This window comes from Populus nigra, chromosome 4, assembly GCF_951802175.1.
Source record: "Populus nigra chromosome 4, ddPopNigr1.1, whole genome shotgun sequence".
NCBI lineage: Eukaryota > Viridiplantae > Streptophyta > Magnoliopsida > Malpighiales > Salicaceae > Populus > Populus nigra.
This window is the reverse complement of record NC_084855.1, coordinates 155162-179750: the sequence shown is the minus strand read 5'-3', so window position 1 is coordinate 179750 and position 24589 is coordinate 155162. Positions and strand designations below refer to the sequence as shown.

At 33.8% G+C, this 24589-nt stretch overlaps 2 protein-coding genes and 1 long non-coding RNA gene across 5 annotated transcripts; 2 read left to right on the top strand and 1 right to left on the bottom strand.

Moving 5' to 3' along the window:
* The first annotated feature begins 8651 nt into the window (after positions 1-8651).
* Positions 8652-14988, top strand: LOC133690974 (squamosa promoter-binding-like protein 14). Of its 2 annotated transcripts, none has more exons than XM_062111261.1 (11): positions 8652-9085; positions 9541-10152; positions 10384-10577; positions 10903-11501; positions 11620-11694; positions 11883-11990; positions 12077-12194; positions 12427-12562; positions 12647-12791; positions 12879-13478; positions 13837-14988. In XM_062111261.1, exons 2-11 carry the CDS (start codon positions 9578-9580, stop codon positions 14257-14259), a joined length of 2973 nt encoding a protein of 990 aa, XP_061967245.1. In that variant the 5' UTR covers positions 8652-9085; positions 9541-9577; the 3' UTR covers positions 14260-14988. The 2 variants fall into 2 exon arrangements, with proteins under 2 accessions (XP_061967245.1, XP_061967244.1); XM_062111260.1 differs by having other exon boundaries at positions 10657-11501.
* A 2027-nt stretch (positions 14989-17015) lies between these two features.
* LOC133691961 (uncharacterized) lies at positions 17016-18228 on the bottom strand. Its single transcript, XR_009841771.1, has 2 exons — positions 17900-18228; positions 17016-17823 (listed from the first exon to the last, which is right to left on the bottom strand). It is a non-coding gene; the product is annotated as an uncharacterized LOC133691961 (long non-coding RNA).
* Positions 18229-20153: 1925 nt separating this feature from the next.
* On the top strand, positions 20154-22003 carry LOC133691071 (protein RGF1 INDUCIBLE TRANSCRIPTION FACTOR 1-like). Of its 2 annotated transcripts, none has more exons than XM_062111402.1 (5): positions 20154-20319; positions 20419-20503; positions 20611-20811; positions 20911-21126; positions 21262-22003. In XM_062111402.1, the coding sequence occupies exons 2-5, from the start codon at positions 20501-20503 to the stop codon at positions 21556-21558; spliced, it is 717 nt and encodes a 238-aa protein (XP_061967386.1). In that variant the 5' UTR covers positions 20154-20319; positions 20419-20500; the 3' UTR covers positions 21559-22003. The 2 variants fall into 2 exon arrangements, with proteins under 2 accessions (XP_061967386.1, XP_061967387.1); XM_062111403.1 differs by having other exon boundaries at positions 20419-20517.
* The last annotated feature ends 2586 nt before the right edge of the window (positions 22004-24589 follow it).

The following is a 24589-nucleotide window of genomic DNA, read 5'->3' as shown; positions in this document are numbered from 1 at the left end:
TTATTAATCATCAAACTATATAATAAATATGGGATTAGCATTAATTGAGAGGGGGAAATTGTTATTTTTAACCTAACGCTAGATGATTTTGTTCTATTTAAGGATTGGATCATCTAAAGATTTTGTTTGATACCGTAGTCAAATCGTTTTTGTTTTAAAAAAGATGTTTTATTTTTAGCTTCAATATAATTTTTTTATGTTTTTTATTATTATTTTGATATGCAAAAATTAAAAATAAATTAAGAAAAATATTTTTCAATATATTTTTAAAAAGAACCTTCATCATACTAAAAAATACCTCTGAGCTCTAGGAGGACTAGCGGTGGTTGGATGGACAGCCCAACCCCATCTCGAGGGCGACGGTCAACCAAGGCTAGGGGGGCAGTGGATTTATCATGCTATGAGTTCGATGCATCCACCGTCATTGTTCTGTTTCTCTTTCTGGTTAAATTGCAATAATTTCCTTTAGTTGACTATTATATATTTAGTATTCAAGATTTCTTTTCTAATTATTAAAACTCCTCAGTGTCAAATTGCAAAATAACCTTTCTATTCGCAAAGTAATAGACATACAAACCATGCATGGTCATTCTAAAATTTGATATTTGATATCTTGAATATTCAGGTTTATTCGACTCTTAAGTCGATTTATTTTCCGGTCCTTCCTATGAGATGCAAGTTTTTGGTAAAATTTACAAAGAAGTACACATAATATCTTAAATATAAAAAAACAACTATAAAATAAAAATAATAAATACGTGTCTTAAAATAGCAGTAGAGATATAAACTATATTTTTTTGAAGAGATATAAATATAAAATATAAAATATCTAGAATAGTTTTAAAATAAATTTTTATTTTTTATAATAAAAAATAAAGAGTACATGTCTAATCTATTCTTATTATTTTTACAAGAGACAATAATCAAACGGTTTATTAATCATTACCATGGAAACAAGTTAAATGAGTGCCTGGAGGGGCATTAACTTTTATTTTTAAAAATATTAAATTGATACTTTAAATTTTTTTATAACTTTCATGTAAAAAATATTTTAATTTATTTTTTAAAAGAAAAAAATCTTTAAACCAAAATACAAAATACACTATAAATTTCTTTTCAAATAAATATGTGAAAAAACAAACATGTGAAATATTGAAAATTTATTTGTTTTTACGATTCAAAAATATTAAAAAAAAATAAAATTTTTTACTTGCTTTAAATTAATATTTTTATATTATTATAAAATACTAACATTAAAAATAATTTTAAAAAATACAATATACTCTAACCCAAAAGGTACATTACCAATGAAGTGTTGACGGTTAAGGTCGCTATATCTCTATAATAACAAGAATACAAATTCAATTCTTATAAAATATATATGTTGAGAAAGACTGTTGCAAATCTTAAACCAACTATTCTTATTTTTAAAAAAATATTAGTATTTTAAAAAGTTTGTGAGGATAGGAAAAAAAAAACTCAAAAAGTACATTAAAAACAACTAATAAAACGTGCTCTGAAATAATTACGTGCACCCTCGATGGTCCGTGCATCTAGTGGACGTTTGTTATGTTATGATGGGACGGCATCAGATGGGGCTGCTCGTTGTTTTGGGATTCGGTAGAATCGTACCGTTCTTTGCTGTCAGATTGTACAGTATTTCCATGCGTACAAAGACTATGAATATACTCTGTATTTTTTATTTTTTAGAGCAATCGTATACTGCTTTCTACTACTGGTGTATACAATTTTAATTTCATTGATGATTCAATTTTTCAACGTTCTTGATCAATACAGCTGGCACTTCATGGTCTTCCTGTCTCGACAGTGCGTGGCCACGCGGTTTATACTATATCATTGCCACGTGGTCCATTTCGTACAGATCACAAAAGGGCTGAGGCAGGATTCAGTGTCCTAAATGCACGTATACAGATGCAACTTTTCCTTTTTTTTACTTTTGTATTTTTTTGAGAATAGTTGTTAATTACTTGATCAAGTTCTCTGTATCTGAAGAGTTCTCGGAACTGTTTGGTTCGCGACTCTCAAACATCAAGTCCGGCACAACAGTAAATGCCTTGGCTTGTACCACCGGCACACGATAGTCTTAGAACCACGTTTCCATTATTCATGCGCCCAGTAGTAGCAGTAGTGTACAGGGATAGTTTGGACTCTCGGAGCACTGATTCCGTGCTCTTCCCCTGTACCTTAATTAGCATGGTAATGTGTGGTGTTGTCGGTGTTTTTTAAAATTATATATTTAATACATATTTAGTTAATCAATAGATATTATTATTTTATATGGATTTCACAGGGATTTTTTACTTTAAATTTTAATTAAAAAATTTTATAATTTATAATTTTCTTAATCTATTTTTTAAACCATGGCAAAAACAACCGCCATATCATACACACAACAAGCTTTTATCAATCTTTCTCAGATTTTTATCTACTATTTTAGATTTTACACTTTTAAGAGTTACATAGTAGTGTAATTGGAGTTTCATGAAACTTTAATTTTTTTTAAGTTAAATTTTTTAGTGTTTTTTTATTATTTTAATATGTTGATATCAAAAATATATTTTAAATAATACTATATTATTATTTTAATGTATCATTTTAAAAAATTATTGACATCACTATTCCAGATACTTTTTTTTTGTTGTTCAGGCATCGTGTAATGCTGGATAGAGAGTCTATTTCAATTAAACAAATTTCTACTTTTTTTAAAAAAAAAAGAGCAAAAATCTATTGATATGAAATGATAATTTTAAATCATAGCTATCACAATAATTAATAAAAAATACAATAAAAAATAAAAACATGGGTAATGATTATGGAATCCCGTGATGATCTCAAGAACCTGTCTCTCTATCATTATCATTAGATTTATATTATGTAAAGATGTTTTTGTAAAAGCATTTTTCAATTGAAAATACCTTTAAGTAATATATTTGTTCTAGATTTTTATTTTTATTTTTAGTATTAAAATATTAAAATCATTAAAAAGACCCAAAAACATCAATTTAATGTTTTATCAAGAAAAAATAATATTTTAATATTTTAAAAAACATATTTAAAAACACTTTAAAAAATATAACAAACGGCATTGTTAAACAAAGACTAAACTGGGAATTGTTTTATATAACTTGATATTGATGGACTCGTAGGTGGCCATCCCTATTTTGTTTTAAATGAACCATGGATGAGTTTTTTTACATGTGATTTTAAGTCATCTCATGTCACTGTGAGATTATAAGCAAAGATTACAAGAAAAGGTAAATTTACATTGATGTTATTTTTTAAAATAAGTTTTGTTTATAAATATATTATTTCAAAAAAAAATTATTTTTAATATTAACATATTAAAACAATAAAAAAATAAACTCAACCTCGAGTTTAAAGTAGTTGAAAGTCATGGAATCAGACCACATGCATCGTGCCTTAAATAATAAATACAGCTGGTTTCCACATGCTATACTGTGTCCGGACGATAGCATCACCACTCACTATCTCTTTTATTGTACTACTACCACTACTATAGTAATAACATACGTATTAGTTACTAGAAAATGTCTCGCCGAGTTGATTTAAATCTATCAAAACTAGTTATTTTAAGCTTAAATAAGTTAATTCTGACCGAGGGTTGATTCATTGAATTAATAAGATCATAACAAATCAATTTCCATCTTTTTTTATAAAAAAAAAAAAACCAACTTAAATCAAGTCACGAATCATGACTAACAAGTTGATCGGGATTATTCACCCAACCCTACCCCACCAGCACAGTACAGTATTAGATGCGAGCTGTTCACAAGCAAAGGCCAAGGGAGACAAGATTGTACGTCCCAGCAGCAAATATAAAGTCAAGGACATCCAATCTAAGGTTGTTTGGGTAATTTCAACCTATACACCCAGAATAAATCACCATTATTGAAAATTTACAAGGAGTGTGAGGGCAAATTCAGACCAGCAGGATCTGGGAGCCTTTCTTTCGGTGGGGGGAAGAAAGTCTGCCTGCGGGAGTGGTGTTTGAAAAGTAAAGAATAAGGGCGGCATTTACGTGACTCCAAAGACACCGAGGACCACGCGGTATCCCCTTTGTAACTGGTGTTTAATTTGCTGCTAATCTCTTGACCAAATGCAATGCACCGCCCCTTCTGGCATCGTCAAATACTGATCTTCTTATGCCAAAATAATAATAATAATAATAATAACTTTTCTTCCGGTAGGATGAAATTTAAAAAATAAAATAAAATAAAAAAATATCTAAAAAAAATAAGTAATAATTAAAAATAATTTTTAAAATTTTTTAAAAAATTATAGGGGTGAAAACAACCAACATTTTTTATTTGATAAATTATTTATAGATTAAAAATTAATACGAGAAAATTTTTTAAAAAAATTGTAGAGGTACAATAAAATCACAAAAAATAAGAAAAAAAACACAAAAAATGATAGAAAAGGAAAAAAAAAGAAAAATAGGCGAATCCGAAAATGACACCAAATAAAATAAGTAGCAATTAAAATATCAAGGACCAAATTAAAAAGATTAAAAAAATCATAAGGATGAAATTAGAAAATATTTATAACTTGATATATTGTTTATATATTTAAAAATGATAGAACGTGAAATCAAAAAATATTCATAAATAAAAAATTATTTATAGATTAAAAAATAACAAGAGATGAAATTTAAAATTATTTATAATTTTATGGCCTATTCTAAAATAAAAAATAGTAATCAAATGCATAGTGACCAAACCAAACGTGAATGAAAAAACAATTAAAGGAATTGCTCTGAAATTTTACAAAAGCTAGCACAAAATTTAAAGAGAAAAGAGAGAAGAAGAAGAAAAAACAGATACAACCATAATTTTTTTTATAAATACTGTTAAATATATAACTACTACAATATTACCTCTTCGTAATCTCTAAATCTACAATTAAAATGATGAATACATTATAAAAATGAAATTAACTTTATAATTTTGACTTAATTTGGTATTGTTTTAAACATCTTATCTTATACCAAGATTGTCATATGTTTGTAGTTACTTCTTTGAATAAAACTAAATCATGCAGTTTTTTTTTTATGTATAGTAAATTAAAAAAAATATATCTTTTTATATTATTTTGCCTCCCTCTATCAAATAATCTCAGCTCCGCCCCTGTCTACGACAACATAAATATAAAATAAAATAAAAAACATTGTCAAGAGATTTGTATTGTTCTTGTCTTAAAAAATACTAAAATAATTAAATTATTTCAAAAAAATAAAATAAAAAAAGCACTCCGGAGTCAAAAGCATAGGAATAATTTATTCAAATGCCAAGGTTATAGTCCTACCGTGTATTGAACTCATGCAAGACTTAGTACTGTTTGGAAGACACACTATTTTAGGAACGGACTCGAGGGTTTTTAAATGACATAATATATAGTATGAAATTAATGTACATGATGATTACTAATTCTAGGGACAGCTGCGTTGGAGATAATTTCCTGCATATAATAGTCGTCGATGACCAATAATCTCCCACAATTAATCAGAAAAAAGAAGGTAAAATAGGAAATCAAATAGTTAGCCTTTGTTGACCACTGCAGGCCATAAAAACACCTTCCGAGCACTTGCTCCTCGAGTCTCACGTGTTCAAGGTCAGAACATTAGGTAACGAAAAAACAAACCCCGCCACTGCGTGGCCTTGCCATTCTTTTTATTTCAAATTCAAACAAAAACGAAACACACATCATGATAAACCTCTATAAATTGATATTACAAGATTATAAAAATTAATTAATTAATCAATCAATATATTATTTAAATCCAGATCGGATAAAATTATTATTCAATTAAAATTATTAATCTATTGAGTATTAATTTATCAATGCTATGCTGTATGTACATCTAATAAGTTAGCATGAATTGAAAATACTTATTTATTTTCCTTGTTTATGTATAAAACTCAAGTAATTTAGATATGAGAAAATAGAAATGAGATTTTTTCTTTAAAGAAAATAGAAGGAAGAAAATAAAAATATAAGTTGTAACTATTAATACTGATATAGGTTAGTATAGGGGTACCTCGTATTTTTCAATCAATCACGTAGAAAAATTATTTGATTAATTAAATAGATTTTTTTTATCGGTCCATGTATAATCTCATTTTAATATTAATTTTGTAGAAGCTAAACTAATATATTTGTTATTATTGGAGTTTTTTTATTTATTTTATACATAAAAATTTATACAATAATAATTTTTAATAAAACACGTATTTTTTTAAACCTTTTATTTTTCAAATCATAATAGTTTTCTTAAATATCTTTTTTATATTACAGTTACAAAAACTACCAACAAATAACCTATTTGTTATTATGGTGTGATCATTAAAAAAATATATTTTTGAATTGTTTTGATATATTAAGATTAAAAATATTTTTTTAATATAAAAAATACTTTAAAAATATTAGTGAACACAATCCTAAAACACTAGCAAACTTTAAATTAGGAAATTTCAACGCAAGCAGGAACCTGACAAACGCGAGGAAGTGGGTCAACTTTTTACCAAGAAGAGGGGTTTGTAGGGGGGACGATACATTGAGGTAGGCTTTCAGCAGCGAATCGAAGGAAAACAAGAGGGGAGAGAATGAGTGCTCTTAAGAGGGTGGGTTTTGGTAAAGAAAGCAGACAGTGGCAGAGCAAAGGAGTCATCTTTCCAGTGCTACCAAGAAATCTTGCATCTGCCACGTCGATCCACGTCATGCACTTGAAAGACTAGCAGCTGGTAATTATCACAGTCCCATAACAATGCACACACGTTACCCCTTTTCAACATGGACTCATTGTTGCGTTCTTGCTGGCTGTTTGTTTTTGTGGCATGCTAGTGCTTTGTATCGTAAAAGAGTTATTTTTTTATATATATTTTTACATTAGTTGGATGTGTTAATTTTTAAAATAAAAAAATTATTTTAAAATAACAAATTTTAAAAAAACATTCGTTGCTACAATGTCAAACACTACCTTAAAACATCCACCACATTAGTGTAGGTGAATCATATTAAAGAATAATATAAATTATATATTATGACCTCCCATAAAAATTTAAAATATTAGGTTAAGATGACTCTTTGATATAGTGGTTATTTGGTATTGTGGCTACGAGTGAGGTTCACCCGCAGCCACATTTTTTCTATTTTGGTAACATTCCCACCATAATTTTTCAATGTTGGGTCTCATCATTAACTATGGTGCAACCACAAGTTACAAGAAGCAGCTCTCGGCTGCTTCTTGTAATTGGAAAGTGGATGAACAGTGGAGCATGGCTCCACTATTCATCCATTTTCTTCTACTAGTGGAGTATGACTCCACTGTTCATCCATATTTTCTTTCAAATATCATCCATTTTTTTTTCTATGAATAGTGAAACTGGTCCGATTCAAAGCTAAAAATGTATTGAACTGGGTCCGATCCAACAAAATACTTTTTTTTATTTTTAATTGTGTTTTATTCAAAAAATTAGCGTTAAACATTATTCAATGACTACATAAATTAGACAGAGATCGCTTGATGACGCCGCATTTACAAAATTTGATCACAATCTCAATTTCATATGTGATGGAATTGTAGGTAGTTTAATGGAATAATAAAAAATATTTTAAATAAAGTATTATTTATTTCATGATATAATATCAATAATTAAATTTACAATATTAAAATTAAAAATCATCAATATTAATATATATTTTTTTAAATTATTTTATAACCTCAATTTCAAAAGCATTCTTAACCAAACACATTAAACTACTTTTTGTTCAACCTCAATTTCAACCACAGTTTTAACCAAACACTTATTTTTTTAAACCAATCTCAACTAAAAGTATTTTTTATAAAATAATTTTTTTCAAACCACAACCACAAAAGTTACCACAATACCAGACACTCTCTATAGTATCTGAGTCTTAATGACCAAGTAGTCACAAGTTTGAATCTCACTACCCTCATTTATTTGATAAAAATCAAGTATAAGGTAATGTAAGCATATAAAAGTTTCAAACTCAAAAAACTTTCATTTAAGAGTGTGTATTGGAGAATAATATAAGTTGTATTTTTTTGATCTAACATAATAATTTAAGCTATTGAGTTAAGATAATTTAATGATAAACTCGATTACTCATTAATATGTTAAGTTATTGAAAAGAATTATACTTTTTAAAAATAATTTTGTTTTAAAGTTGTAGTTTGAATTAAACTAAGTTAATCCATTTAATTTATATCTTAATTTTTAAATTAAATTAATTTTTAAATTAAGTTTAATAACTACGATTAATACTCGAAGAAAAAATTGTCAACATTATACTAGTTTTTAATACCCTCTGAAATTCAAAGAATTTATAAAATAAAATAAATTTATTATTTTTGCCATGAGAAACAATTTGTTTTTTTTACTTTTGGAGTGTTTAATAGGATGTAAATTTTCTATACGTTGTTGTTATAAGATTGTAATTAATTTTTATGAGAATTTGTATAATTAGATTTTCAATAATTAAATATTTTAATTTATGTATTAAATAATGAAATTTATTTATTTTTATTATTATCTATTTATTTATCGTAATCATGGATAATTCATAGTACCGTCACGTTATAATTATTCAGGTGGAAAAGGAAGATAGCCTGACAGAACAGGAGGAGTTGGAGGGACGGATGGAGGAGTCGTGGATGATTCGTAAGTAAGTGGGCGGCCCAAACTACAACCCAAAAAAATGCTCGAATTTACAGTTTGTGCCAGAAACACCGAAAAAAAGAAAAAAAAAGTCTGTTATACATCTTCTTCTCTAAAGGTGAAGGAAAGGAAAAGGTCAAGAGAAGAGAAAATAGAAGTTAATCAAAGAGACATCCATCCATCCTTCATCTTCCTCTTATTTGCAGATTGATCATCGTTATTATTGTTAATCTGCTGATTTGCCGCCAAACAACGTCGGACTTTGTTTTTGAGGATTTAACTCTCAGATCTGAGGTCTTGGTCGGAAATATCAGAGTTCGATTATTACAGGCAAAAGGAGATGCCGCTCTCCTCCTCCTCCTAAGGTATGTGTGCGTGTGAGAAGTAGATTGGATTTTGACTCTCTCATTTCACTAGATTTTCTTCCTTGTAATTACCAATCTCCTATTTTATTCTTTCACAGCTCAAAATTAACAATTTTTGCGACCTCTATTTATAACTCAATAATAATAATATTTTTTTTCTAAATTTATCTGGTATAGAACGCACCTCTACATGAACCAGACAACTGCTTGCCCTTGCTTACTTTATTATCTGATAGAGAACATACTTCTACATAAACCAGACAACTAATCGCCGCCCTTGCTTACTCCAGACTTGGATTGGAGGCTTTCTTTTTTTGTCCCGCAAAAAAAAAAAAAAGCAAAAAGAAAAAGAAAGGAAATTTCTTTATTCAGACTGATATATTTTATGAGTAATTCTAATTCTGATACAAAACCCATTTGGATTTTGGTTTTTATCTGTTTATTTATGTATGTAGGCTTTATTATTTGTGAGGGTGAGGCCTTTTCAAAGTCATGGAAGAGGTGGGTGCGCAAGTAGCTGCTCCCATATTCATTCATGAAGCACTTTCTAGTAGATACTGTGATATGACTTCCATGGCAAAAAAACATGATCTTTCTTACCAGTCTCCCAATTCTCAGCTCCAACAACATCAGTTTCTTCAGGCTTCCAGGGAAAAAAACTGGAATTCCAAGGCATGGGATTGGGATAGTGTCGGTTTTGTTGCTAAACCTTCTGCAGCTGCTGAAACTTTACGGCTGGGAACTGTTTCTAGAGAACCTAAGAAAAAAGATACGAGTGATTCCAAAAACAAATCCAATTCTGTTAATGAAGATGATGATGGTCTTGGCTTGAATCTAGGTGGGAGTTTGACTTCTGTTGAGGAGCCCGTGTCAAGACCCAACAAGAGGGTCAGGTCTGGATCACCTGGTAATGGTAGTTATCCAATGTGTCAGGTTGATAACTGCAAGGAAGATCTATCTAAAGCTAAGGACTATCACCGCCGACATAAAGTGTGCCAGGTTCATAGTAAAGCCACAAAAGCCCTGGTGGGAAAACAGATGCAGAGGTTTTGTCAGCAATGCAGCAGGTTGTCTTTAATTTGCTGTGCAGATTCATATTTGATTGTTGTATCAGCCTTATACCACTAGATTAACTTGAGAGACTCAAGTTCTTCACTTAGTTTTTTTTTTCTTTTATTTGCAAGTGCTCTCTTTTTGTTTGATAGGGTACATAGTGATGTTTTAATCTAATGCTTTTGCTTTGATAAGTAAGTTTTTTCCACTGTGAGCTTATATGAGACCTTCTATGCAATACGTAGGTTTCATCCTCTCACTGAATTCGATGAGGGAAAGAGAAGTTGTAGACGTAGGCTTGCAGGGCACAACCGACGAAGGAGGAAAACCCAGCCTGAGGATGTAACCTCACGGCTGCTACTCCCTGGAAACCCGGATATGAACAATAATGGAAACTTGGATATTGTAAACTTGTTAACTGCTTTGGCTCGCTCACAAGGTAAAACATATCTTCCAATTATTGACTTTTATGTTCCGCCCTTTGTGCTGTGCTGAAATCTTTACCTTGAAAATCATAGGGAGGAATGATGATAAAAGTACAAACTGCCCAACAGTACCAGATAAAGACCAACTTATCCAGATTCTTAACAAAATAAATTCACTGCCTTTGCCAATGGATCTTGCTGCAAAGTTATCAAATATTGCAAGTTTAAATGTGAAAAACCCCAACCAACCTTCTTTAGGACATCAAAACAGATTGAATGGAACTGCATCTTCTCCATCAACCAATGACTTACTTGCTGTTCTTTCAACCACTTTGGCAGCATCTGCTCCAGATGCTCTTGCAATTTTATCTCAAAGAAGCAGTCAGAGCAGTGACAGTGACAAGTCTAAGTTGCCTGGCCCCAATCAAGTGACTGTTCCCCATTTGCAGAAAAGATCTAATGTAGAGTTTCCTGCTGTGGGCGTTGAGAGAATTAGTCGCTGTTACGAGTCTCCTGCTGAAGATTCAGATTACCAGATTCAAGAATCTCGTCCTAACCTACCATTACAACTGTTTAGCTCATCACCTGAGAATGAGAGCCGTCGAAAACCAGCATCTTCTGGGAAATATTTTTCTTCTGACAGCAGTAATCCCATTGAAGAGAGGTCTCCATCATCATCCCCTCCTGTTGTGCAGAAGTTGTTCCCATTGCAGAGCACCGCAGAAACTATGAAATCAGAAAAGATGTCAGTCAGCAGAGAGGTTAATGCAAATGTTGAAGGTGGCAGAAGTCATGGCTGTGTTTTGCCGCTTGAGCTCTTTAGAGGGCCAAACAGAGAACCTGACCACAGTTCATTTCAAAGTTTCCCATACCGAGGAGATTATCCATCTTCCTCTGGGTCTGATCATTCACCTTCTAGTCAGAATTCTGATCCTCAGGTAGCCTGTCATTAGGCCAAGTTCTGTATTTATTTTTAGCTTCAAACTGCTCTCTATTCATACTTGCATGTGCTAATATTGTTAAATTGTGTCAAATGGTTGTGTTTTTCATCTGCAGGATCGGACTGGGCGAATAATTTTTAAACTATTTGACAAGGATCCCAGTCATTTCCCTGGGACATTGCGCACAAAGGTGAGTTTATTGTATATTTTGGTTTTATGTGTGTTTTTTAAATAAATTTGCATGGAGACGCTGTAATGGATGCTTTTTGAGGATTTCTATCAGGATCCATCATTTCTCTTTCAGACCTACAATTACTAACTTACAGTTTTATTGGGAGGGAATCTATCTAATACATGATTGTATCATTTCTCTTTCAGATATACAATTGGCTATCTAACAGTCCATCAGAAATGGAGAGTTATATAAGGCCTGGCTGTGTTGTTCTATCAGTTTATTTGTCAATGCCATCTGCTTCCTGGGAGCAAGTGAGTGAACTGGTGTAATGAACCTTAGGAATTATAAACCTAACCTTATGCTGACCACTTGCAGGGTATATTTGTTGTTTTTGCAGCTTGAAAGAAACCTGCTTCAGCTAGTGGATTCTTTGGTTCAAGATTCAGATTCTGATTTATGGAGAAGTGGAAGGTTTTTATTAAATACTGGCAGGCAGCTAGCATCACATAAAGATGGTGTGTGGATTAGTGCTGGGTTCCCCATGCCCCCTCTTTTTTGGACTTTTTGCCATTTGCATTTCTTTAGTTCTAACCTTGCCCTTTCTCAGCGATGATACTCCAGGTGGCCAAAAAATTGGAATGGCCACTAAATATATTTTTTTGGATTTTGTGAAATTTTTTGCTATAATGTGTGTCATTTATGAAACAATTTGATGATAATTCAATTGTTGTTTGCAATGATATTCAGGAAAAGTTCGTTTGTGCAAATCTTGGAGAACATGGAGTTCCCCAGAGTTAATATTAGTATCCCCAGTGGCAGTTATTGGTGGGCAAGAAACCTCTCTTCAGTTAAAGGGAAGAAATCTGACTGGTCCTGGCACCAAGTAAGAGTTTAGTTACTCACCTAAGTGCTTTTTAATTGACCTTGTCTTGCTGTTTTAAGTAAATTTTGTACCCAATTGCTGTAGGATTCATTGCACTTACATGGGAGGATACACATCAAAGGAAGTTACAGATTCATCTTCTCCAGGATCCATGTATGATGAGATAAATGTGGGTGGTTTCAAAATTCATGGTCCATCTCCTAGTATTTTAGGTCGTTGTTTCATTGAGGTATGACTCTGCACCTTCAAGTATAGAAATACTCAAATAGATCGCTTGATAATGATAACGTGTGACATTTGACAATGCTACAAACAGGTAGAAAATGGTTTCAAGGGCAACAGTTTTCCTGTGATAATAGCTGATGCTTCCATCTGTAAAGAATTGAGGCTCCTTGAATCTGAGTTTGATGAAAATGCTGTAGTCAGCAATATTGTTTCAGAAGAACAGACTCGTGATTTGGGGCGACCATCAAGGGAGGAAGTTATGCATTTCTTAAACGAGCTTGGATGGCTGTTCCAAAGGAAGAGCATGCCTTCTATGCATGAGTTTCCAGATTATTCACTTAACCGCTTCAAGTTTCTGCTCATTTTCTCAGTTGAAAGAGATTATTGTGTGTTGGTCAAAACAATTCTGGACATGCTGGTAGAAAGAAATACGCGTAGGGATGAATTATCTAAGGAGCATTTAGAGATGCTCTATGAGATTCAGCTCTTGAACCGGTCAGTGAAAAGGAGGTGCAGGAAAATGGCAGACTTGCTTATTCATTATTCTATTATTGGCGGTGATAATTCCTCTAGAACATATATTTTCCCACCAAACGTTGGGGGACCTGGTGGCATTACACCTTTACATTTGGCTGCTTGTGCATTGGGTTCAGATGGTTTGGTTGATGCCCTGACAAATGACCCACATGAGGTGATGTTTCTTTCCCTCGTTTTTTCCCCTCTTCTTCCTTGCATCAGTATGTTCCTGTATCTGGGCTTCAGGGATCTACAAGTGCTCTCTCTCATCTGTAACTCTTTATTTTTTCCACGCGATAATCTAAATTGGATTGTATGTTGTACCTATAGGTGCTACTACCTTCAAAATAGCAATTATATGTGAATTTATATTTTTATTTGATGGGCTTGTTGGGGTTGCAGGGAAGGTTGGGATCATGGTTACAAGTTAGGAAAGGAATTGTCATTATGCTGCATTTGTTGTATTTGTGTTTGTTTTTTTACTCGTATATTTTCTGCTTTAATGAATTTCTGGTGTCACTGTCCCCCTGCAGATTGGGCTGTCCTGCTGGAACTCTGTCCTGGATGCAAATGGCCTGTCTCCATATGCTTATGCTGTCATGACAAAAAACCACTCTTATAACTTATTAGTGGCTCGTAAACTTGCTGACAAAAGAAATGGCCAAATTTCTGTGGCAATTGGAAATGAGATAGAACAGGCAGCCTTGGAGCAAGAACATATGACAATATCACAGTTTCAGCGAGAGCGTAAATCCTGTGCAAAGTGTGCAAGTGTGGCAGCTAAGATGCATGGGAGGTTTCTGGGTTCACAAGGCTTGCTTCAGCGTCCATACATCCATTCAATGCTTGCTATCGCTGCTGTCTGTGTTTGTGTCTGCCTCTTCTTCCGAGGTGCACCAGACATTGGCTCAGTTGCTCCCTTCAAATGGGAGAATTTGAATTATGGAACCATTTAGACAACAGTAGACAATATACGCTTGTGAGGAGTAATGGAAAGCAGTTTAGAAGAAATGACAAAGGGGCTGTGAAATGCACAAAAATCCAGATAATTGTTTCTGATTATGCGGTTGAGAGAATTCAGGTAGATGGATAGACTCCTTAGTCCTCAGTAAGGGCATATAAGCAGTTGGACGAGAAGATGCATTGTTCTTTAGAGAGAGGAGGAAGCAAGCTGCTAGTAGGATAACATGATTCATATGTTGCATGTTATTCTTGTTGGCGTTTGCAAACAGGAGTGCAGTGATGTTACAGGTTGTGCCCTTTACTTGGTCCATTTGTTGTTGGCAAATACACAAGTTTTATGATGGTGGAAATTTTTGGCTCTTACGATCATGAACAATACATTTGCTGAGCAGAGGTGGAAGAAAGATGCATGAAAGCGCACAGAAGGCGGCCATGACTTGAATTCAGGGAGAGAGGAAAAAAAAGATGCTAGCAATTATACCATTAACGAGTATTTAATTCAGTTAATTTATGTAATGGTTTATTCTTCTTTATATATATATATTTTTTCTTTTGACCCTATATATATAAAATATCGAAAGAGCTAAGGTATTTTGCTGATTATATGTATCTAAACTCTTCACTGTAAAGTTGACCACTAGGATCAGTCAGAGGTAGGATATTGCATGATTGCACAGCAAAATATTTGTTGAATCATATTTAAAATAACAGGCATTTTTTAATCTGCCTTGCTCCTTGCATTGGCGTAGCCGAGGAAATGGTGTCATCTGATTGTTGCCAATGATTTCTTTGTTTTTTATTATTTTAAATAAATGGGCAAAACATGCATGCATGTACAAATGCAAATTACCCAGGCACTGTCCTACTTCCAGCAAGATGAGAAAGGAGGCTATACTTGACCAATGTGCCTGCTAATAGCTAAACATTTTACAGGCCTCCATCAGGACACTGGCCTAGATGAGATTGTGGAAAGCAATTGCCAATAGCCAAGAAAAGAAATAATGTCTTCCGAATCCTTCTTGGAGTTTCTGCTGGAAAAATGGAAAAGCTTTCTTCCTTGTCATCATTAATCTGGAAATACTCGTGATACTGTGAATTATCCATATAAGAGAGGATTGTAGTCTGATATATAGAATGACATGTTGTGCAGTAACACAAGGCGTTTCGGATTTCGTTGTAGAGAAGAGAGCCTTCGTTCAGGATATTCCAATATTCCAAATTCCTATGTCTCTCTCTCTCTCTCTCTCTCTCTCTCTCTCTCTCTCTATATATATATATATATATATATATATATATATATATATATATATATATTGATTTCTTGGTGATGAACATGACTTTGAAAACACTAGAAGAAACAAAATAGGAAGAAAGGCAGCGATTCTAGTAATTTATTCTTGCTTTTCTTCTCACAAATGAAACTGAGAAGTGCCGGGTCAAGCAATGTCATGTTAGAAAGCAAAAAAACAATCAACAATTGATGGTGCTGGAACAATGTCGTCAATTCGTGTTGCTGTTCCATTGAATTATAATTGTCAGGAGAGATGAACCGGTCTTTTTCATTAAGGGTTTGGTGCTTGATGATCTCATCAAGGGAGTGTCTCGATCTCTAGCTAGCTGCTGCTACGACTAGATTGTAGCGGTGCTGGTGCGACTTACAGAGGGGATGTCGAGAATACATATGCTGAAAAGTTGAAACTATATGCAGAAAGAAAGCGGAAGGTGTGCAAGAAATCAGCAAAATAAAATTAAATATATAGAAGGAATATAGGTATGTGAAACATAGCAGAATAAGGGGTCATTTGGGATTCTGTTTTAAATGATGTTTTTTTTTTTTTTAATTTTTTAAAATTATTTAAATGTACTAGTGTTAAAAATAATCGTTACTTTTTAAGTCCTAGTTAGCCACAAAACCTTTCTTTATAATTTCCAGCAGCCTAGTCAAATATGAGCAAAAACCGTAGTAATCTACAGTAGTATTTTATAATATAATTATAATATTTTTTCTCATTTTGTAACAGAACTATAATATTTTTTTCATATGATTTAATTTTTTTTATTAATTGTTAGGCGTCAACATATATAAGTTCTAAATAATAAAATCTTGACGTCTACTAAAAAAAAATCAAACACGTGTACATGATTTATTTTGATTTTATTTTTAGGATAGAAATTTTGTAAATTAAATTTTAATAAAAAAAATTAAGAATTGATACCAAATAAAACACTATAAAGAATTCAGATTAAACATTTATATCTGTATGATCTCTAGTCAAATTACATAATTATAATAAAAGCAGCGATAACATACAAATAAGACCATGATAAAACAGTTAAATTATTAAATAATTAGTTACGTATAAATAATGGAATCACTAAAACTGTACCATCCCCACAACACATGGCAGGCAACCACTTGATAATTAATGTTCATGTACATAATAGTAAAAGAAATCAGGAAGCATTGATTGGGTCCAAATGCACAAGAGAGCTGCTGGTTTGTGGGCCCAATGGGTCGAGTTGGGGGCCCACGAGTCCACTTATGGTCGGGTCAAAGAGAGAAGTATCAAAGCAATCCACGAAGAAGATCAAGAACGATATGGGCATCTAAAGCTTGAGCACCAACCAAGCTCACGGGAAAGATGCGTGCGTTTGTTTTTTTAATTGGAGTGCCTAATCCGCCGAGTCCAAACACAAATCATCATTCAACGATTCTGAGCTTCGAGAGAACAATGACAATGGGGGTGGGTTGAAGGAATGATGCTGCTTTTATTAATTAAGGAACAGAGTATACATCAATCAATATTAACTAAGAACCCAATAGAGAGGGGAGGGGTGACTTCCTCCATCCAAACACTTTCCTCGGGTCTTGTTTTGCCAAGGCCTGTGCTGTCCTGTTACCTTCCCTTCCTCACTGCGCCGCCCACAAAGAATCATTTTGATCTTTCCTTGTCCCGCATCTTAATTAGGCTACGCCCGTTAGTGGCAATCCTTCTGTTGTTGCAGCCATGATCTGATCTCTGATAACTCCCACACCAATCTCTCAACGGCTTAAGAGTGTTACCGAGAGCATGCCGGCAGGCTGAGATTGCCTAGAGACTTCATTAGCTTGTTGATACTCCCAGCATAGAGCTTCCTGCCACTTTTATCACGGCTCTGTGTATCCTGAGATATCTAGCTAGCCATCTCTGACCTACCATGCACCATAACCCACGGCTCACACATAGATCATCGCCATATTACTCACACCTTCCGGAAGATAATTAATTGATTCTGGTTCTCCTCCACGGCGGTAGCATCTCCCTTCAATGATCACCCCCCTCTGGCCAAGTTGTCCTTAATTTGTTGGTATGGTACCACGTCCAAGTCTTCATAACAAGTGTTTCACTCTTGGTGATCATGGTTTCAACTTTCAATTTCTAGTCCAACATATGCCTCTGTATTCTCAACAATCTCTGCTCGGAATTTCTTACCATAAACTTTATAGTACCCACTTTGAACTGAGTATATTCCAGCTATCCCCCCTCATAGCAAGGTGGTCCTCCGGTCTTCTACCACTGAGAGGTAGACATAAGATGTTATTCACATCACAAGGCATAAATAAAGAGTTAATCAAAGAAACATTCCTAGTACCAGTTGACTTTGGTCCCCTTTGTTCCTCCATGTTCTTACTGGTTTTAGTTTTTGGAAACTGAGGGGTAGAGGGTGGTCTAGATTTTGAGTATGGATTTGCATGTTCATAATTCCGAGCCTTTATGAGCATTATTTTCAGTACTTTGGTCCCAGGATTTGCTTCTTCTTTTTTTCTTTCCAATTTCATCAACTCTTTGTAAAATTTATTCCATACATTGAGAATGTACTTTTATTACTAAAAAAAAAGGAAAATAAAAAACACTGTCATTGCTTTCATTGTCGATCTCAGATCGGTTTCACACTAAGAAAAGAAAGAAAATTAAGTTCAATCAGCATGGTAAGGGTTTTAATAGCAAAATCTAGGAAGTTTTCCTTTTCTCTTTCTCTGAGGATATCGTTAAAAACAACAAGATTATATATTGAGCAAAATCTTGCTAAGATAATATAAGATAATATATTATTCAACAATATGATATCATATATATCAACACGATATGGCAACTCGTTTTATTACTTATTAAATGTATTTGCTCTATTTTTTAAACATTTTTGCGTGTATGTATGTATATAGTTTTGCTTTTTTTCAAAAAATAAAAAATAAAAAATTAGTAATCGAAAACTCCCGTGAGAATGCATTTTGGTGTGGTGGGCGTGCAAGCATGGAAAGCCGCTGTTTGACCGCAACATTATTTGGGGTGCACATCGGATCAATTTTTTTAATAATAGATAAATATTTAATGTTTTTGTAATAAAATAAATTTAGACAATGTAGAGGTTAATTTAACTTGATTTGATAAACTTAATGAGTTCAAATACAATCTAAATAATTAAAAAAAATAATTTAAGTAAAGAAAATTCAAGATAATTTTTTTATTTAAAATATTAAAACGACAATATATTAGATCGATTTAAATCAACTTATCAAATTCACATTATAGATCACAGTATCATGATAATTACGTATAAAATAAATAAAAAATTATAAAACTCAATTTTTAATAAACTAAATATCAAAGGACAAAAGTAACCTGCCAAATCAATAATCTGTATCATGAGATCAAGATAATCTCATACTAAAAAAACTAAAAAGACAATCCAAGTCAATCTGTATTACCTTATTAAACTTACCACTCGAGTTATAAGACTAGGATAACTCCATATAAAAAAAGAATACAACAAAATGACTTGAGTTAACCCAAGTTGACTTATAAAACTTGTGATCTAGGTTATGAGACCGAGATAACCAAATAGAAAGTAAATACAAATAAATCATGAAATTTAATTCCTAATCAACTTAATGTTAATATATAAAATTAAAAAAAATTCATTAAAAAAATCAAGTCAACAGAGTTAACACGCTAAACCCGCAACACGAGTTATATGAAGCAAACCGCAACAAATCATAAAACTCAATTCCTAATAAATTAAAAATTAAAAGATAAAAAAACATATATATATATATATAAAATAAAATAATATTATTGTTGTGAATATTATTTTATGAGATGATACACGGTAAAAACACTGGTTCTTTTAATTTTTTTATTAATTATAAAACTTGATATCATGAGTTAAGTAAATCAAATTAGGTTACTCTATTTCAATTAACATAAATTGTTTAAAAAATAAAAACTTAATAAAAAACAAATTAATTTTTAACAAGTTGACTGGATAAGGAGTTGAGTCATCAAGTATCAAATGAATTTTATTCAAGTCTTGAACAAGTGAATTGGATGAGAAGCTAAGTCATCAAGTATCGAATGAGTGACCCATTTTTATCAAGTCACCATCCATCCGGGTTTAATTTTATGCTGGCTCCACGTGTCCATGGTTTGACTCGTAAATACATATGCTTATCATCACACGTGAGATCTGGTAAAAGTATTACTTAAAAGGTGCCGTCAACTCGTGTGTTTGTAATCATAATCATGGAAAACACACTTAAATCAGAAGGCTGGGCCTGGAGATCACAGGTTGATCGAGGGGTGCCTTGAATTTAATTAGGAAAGAAAAGAAAGTGATCGGACGTGTATGAATAAAGCAAATGGGAATCTGGGTGTTGCTGTCCCTCTTCAAGTCCGTCGATATATACCACTGCTAGAAAATGTGGGCACGTTTCCATGCTCCCATTTTCACTTTTCTTTCTTTCTCACTGTTTTTTTTTTTTGTTAATGCATATTAGTAAAATAAATATATGAATAAATAAAAATATGCGCTGTTTTTGTGACGGCCTTATAATATTAATATCATATATGTATTCATTTCCACCACCGAGTATCTTTCTTCTTCCAGTGCTTCTCTCGAAGGCACATGCACCCTCCTATATATATATATATAAAAACTATCACTCAGCATTCCTTCTCTTAATCCTTGCTTTCTTCGATCGGCGTGGCGGTTTCTTTCTACCCCAACTTGTCGAGGTTTGTGTCCCAGCCAGATGAATCAGTGTTTCTCTTACATAATCTTTTCCATGTAGTATGCATTGCTGATGACTTTTCTGGTGGTTTTTTTTTTGGCAGCTGTTTATTATCTATATAGTCATCAGGAGCAGAGGTTGTAGAAGATTGAATCTTTATCGATACCAGTAGTGATTACAAAGTCATGGTATTTTCATTTTGGCATGTCTCTGTCTCTACTACTCTGTTTCTTCTTCATTCTTGTTACTGTGTTCTTGGGGTTTACTCATTCGAGTCTGTGATAATTGATGGCAGGTGAGTCCATTTGGGCAAATGAGGAACCACGACACGGGTCCACCATGGTTAATACCCATGCTTAGAGCAAGCTATTTCATTCCCTGTGCAGTTCATGGTGAATCCAATAAGAGTGAATGTAATATGTTCTGCTTAGATTGTATGGGAAATGCTTTCTGTTCTTATTGTCTTATTTATCACAGAGATCACCGTGTTGTTCAGGTTTGTCGACCCTGTCTCCATATTATCTTCGATTTATTCGATTGATTAATTGATTTATTGATTGGATGACAACCTGGTTGAATGCTTGGGTTGCTGCAGATAAGGCGATCTTCATACCATAATGTGGTGAGAGTAAATGAGATACAGAAGTACATAGACATATCATGCGTACAGACTTACATCATCAATAGCGCCAAGATTGTGTTCCTCAATGAGCGCCCCCAGCCAAGGCCTGGAAAGGGGGTCACCAACACTTGTGAAATTTGTTGTCGAAGTCTCCTTGATTCATTCAGATTCTGTTCACTTGGATGCAAGGTAGGTTAATTATGATGGTTTCCCTTCTCAATTATTAATCGGTTCTCTGCTCTGCTCTCTTCTACTGCTCTGTTTTGATACTTTAATACAATATTCATTTTTTGTTCGAGTAAAGTGCTGTTTGCGTTTTGTTAGCTGGGAGGCATGAAGCGGGGTGACCCAGACCTTACATTTGCGCTAAAATTGAAGCAAAATAGGGATCCGTTCTTTGGTGGGTCGGAATCAGATGAGTCCTCAACCCCAAAGAAGATTCGCAGGACACATGCTTTCAATCGTTTGATGGACGGGCTCTCAATCTATTCCTCCAACAATGATGGTGCGGAGAGCTCTGGTGATGATGCAGCTACCAACATTTCTCCGGCTACTCCTCCCCTTTTCAATCATCGTAATGCAAGGAGAAGAAAGGGTATACCTCATCGTGCCCCATTTTAAGACTCCATAACCCTCCCCACCAAAAACATTAAAAAAATTGGCAAAACATTTAGCATTTACCAGCAGTAAAACAAAAACAAATCTAAAAATGACGGCAAGGAGGAAGTGGGATGTGGGGGAATTTTGGTTACATCTCAAGTTTCTTGTGTAAATACTATTAGGATGGTAGGTGGTGTGTTTTTAGTAGCTAGCTTTGGAGTAAGGGAATGGTCCCTTCCTATAGACATTTAGCAATTACTGCTGGAATTGAGTTTCTGAGTCAGGAATTTTACCATATCCATGCATGTACATATCATAACATATAAATATATAAATGTGGGGTTTTGGATTTGTTGGAAAGGGAGCAATAAAGGAGTGGGCATTATGATAGCATGGAATGTATACAGAACACCGTGGTTTGTCCTTGTGGATAGTGATATTTAAAGTTATACCTTGTGTTCCGGCATCTCCTCTGTGATCTTTTATTTCATATTCTATATATGTGCAATCTGAGACACCTTTCGTCTATGCATACAGGGGAGTGGGGTTATTTGCATGGAAAAATGAGCTGGCAGCTTCTTATTTTGGTCATTAATGGGTCCATTGTGAATTGTAGAGCTGTGTCTGTGTGTGTTTTCTCTTCTACATGCATGATTTTGTAATGAATATGATGGAGTAGCTAGGAAAGTACAGCCATCCTGGTCTAAGTTTTAGATAAAGATTCTCGAGATGTAAAGCAGACCACATACGTCTTTTTCGTTTTTTTTTTTTTTTGAGGGAGAGAGAGAGAGAGCAATAAAACACCATTCCTGTTATAAAAAAAATAAGATACCATCCCTGAAGATGAAATGGTCTGATGGTTCTTGATTGATTTTACGCTTAATTTTCTTCCGTTTTCCTCACCCAAAATAGGAGGGGGGTACATAAAGTATAATTCTCTTTTTAACATTTTCAAATTTCTCTGTGCTAAATGTTAGGTTTGCATTCACGTAGGAATTGGGCTTGATATGAAGGTGAGTTCTGTTTTATGGGTAGCACAAACCTCAACCATCTCTTTCAACCCCCCTAACAAAATAGGCACATCATCAATTGTATTTTCATTGAGTCGCGGTTTCCAGTTAACACAGTTAGATTTTTTTCTCACTTTGTTGTTAACTAGATATTTCTCTGCGAGGCTAATCGTGTTTCGAACGGTAATTGATCGTAAAAAGGCATCTATTTTTATGCTCTTTGCACGGCCAACCTCTTGAAACGCTGTTGCCGCATAAGATTAGCAGGCCCTTGAATCTCTTGGTAGATGATATTCCCAAAGGGGGTGATTATATGTTGTCAAGCCAATTTGCCAGGTAATAGTGTATTGTGAGGTGTACGTTTCGAGCCTGAAAATTAAGAGGGGTTTGAAGGGAGTTAAAGATATTGCAAGTTGCTTAGAACGGTAAAAACAAAAATCAAAAGCGGATGAATTAGTAGTCTAAAATCTTGAGATGGGATGGTGTTCAAATCAGAGAAAAGCTTAGGAGACACGAAATGCTCGGAGGGACAAGGACAGCCATCTCCAGATGCTCCTAAGATCCCAATCTTTCACCATCATCCTTCAGTGTTCTCTATTAATTAAATAAAAAAATAAGTGGATGAGAGCCTTGAGGAATCTGAAAGGCTGCGTTGAGCGCACTCTCCTTCGCCCACCTCCCCACTCATCAATTTGTGCCTTTCCCCTTCTTATCCCTCCACTTAATATTTTTAGCTTAACAGGAGTCGTAGGAGTAGCAGTATCCCTTTCGTAATATATAATAATCCTCCATGAAAAATCGAAGTAGAGACTCCCTAAATTGATTGTTTAATGGATTATTGGGGGCCAAAAGACGGTTGCAACTTGCAACTCGTCTTATTGAGGTTTAGGATGAAGCTAAGTAATGGTGACGTTTCCAAGGTTCAACTTTCCAAGGAAATCAGCTCAAACTTGGTGGCAAAGGCCAGAGTTTACGAGGCTGCTTTGTCTGTTTGTGCGGTGCCTAGTCATTAGACGTCTAAGGGAGTGCCACGTTTTGTTCACTACATGGTTAGGGTGGACACATGCCCCGTCCCTTTGGGCCATGGGGCCATATTCAGCCACTTGTGCGACGAGAAAGAGGAGACGGAGGAGGTAGAAAGGATCGGTACTAATGTCATCACTTCAGTTTCGGTTCTCCTTGTCTGTCAAGAAACTAACTAAAAAGATGAGCATGCATGATGTCCCGCAAGTTGGCGTTCTACTAATGGGTGCCACTGTGCATAATGCAAATTGGCTTTATTCCTCCTCGATCCTCTCCTATTTCTTGCTCTAATTAACCTGCTTTCAGTTTTTGGATTTTTATATCGATACATACACTGAGTGAATGGCCCTTCATCATCGTGATCATCATTATCATGATCCTCATCATCAGATTAAAACAGGAGAGAATAAACTAATGGTCCTCGTGAGATCACTTGTTGATAAGGCTCTTGGGTTGTGGTGTTGCCTTTGGCATCACACGTCGTCATTTCTCATTTTCCATAAAGCACTCTTCGTGAATTTACAATCAACCCCACCCTCCCTCCACAAGTGTTGCTTTCGGAGTTTCTAGTTTATTAGTTGTGTCGTCTTCCACCCTCTGCCTCTTTGGTAAGCTCTCCAACCTCTGCTTTTGTTCTCATTCGGGTTGAATTGAGATTGTTCCACTGACCACAAATATCTATCTATCAAATTAATTGCATTTGTTTCCAAGACGACGACATCTAATAAGCAATCAACTACAGAAAATCTCTATATATGTTTAGGTACAGCAACTCGCACAGTTCAATGACTTCGATCTGGATTAGCATAAATCAATCACTGTGTTTTTATTCTTTGGAAATAAGATTACGATACAATCATTTCATTGTTTGTTTTGTACATTAGTTTTTTTACTAGATTTTCATGATTCCTGTATATAGATAGATGACGTGGTAGACACAGAAACAAGGCTTGGCAGGAGCTGTTCTGACAGGTTTCAGTATATTATATATCTTGCATTACATATATTTATGCTTGATC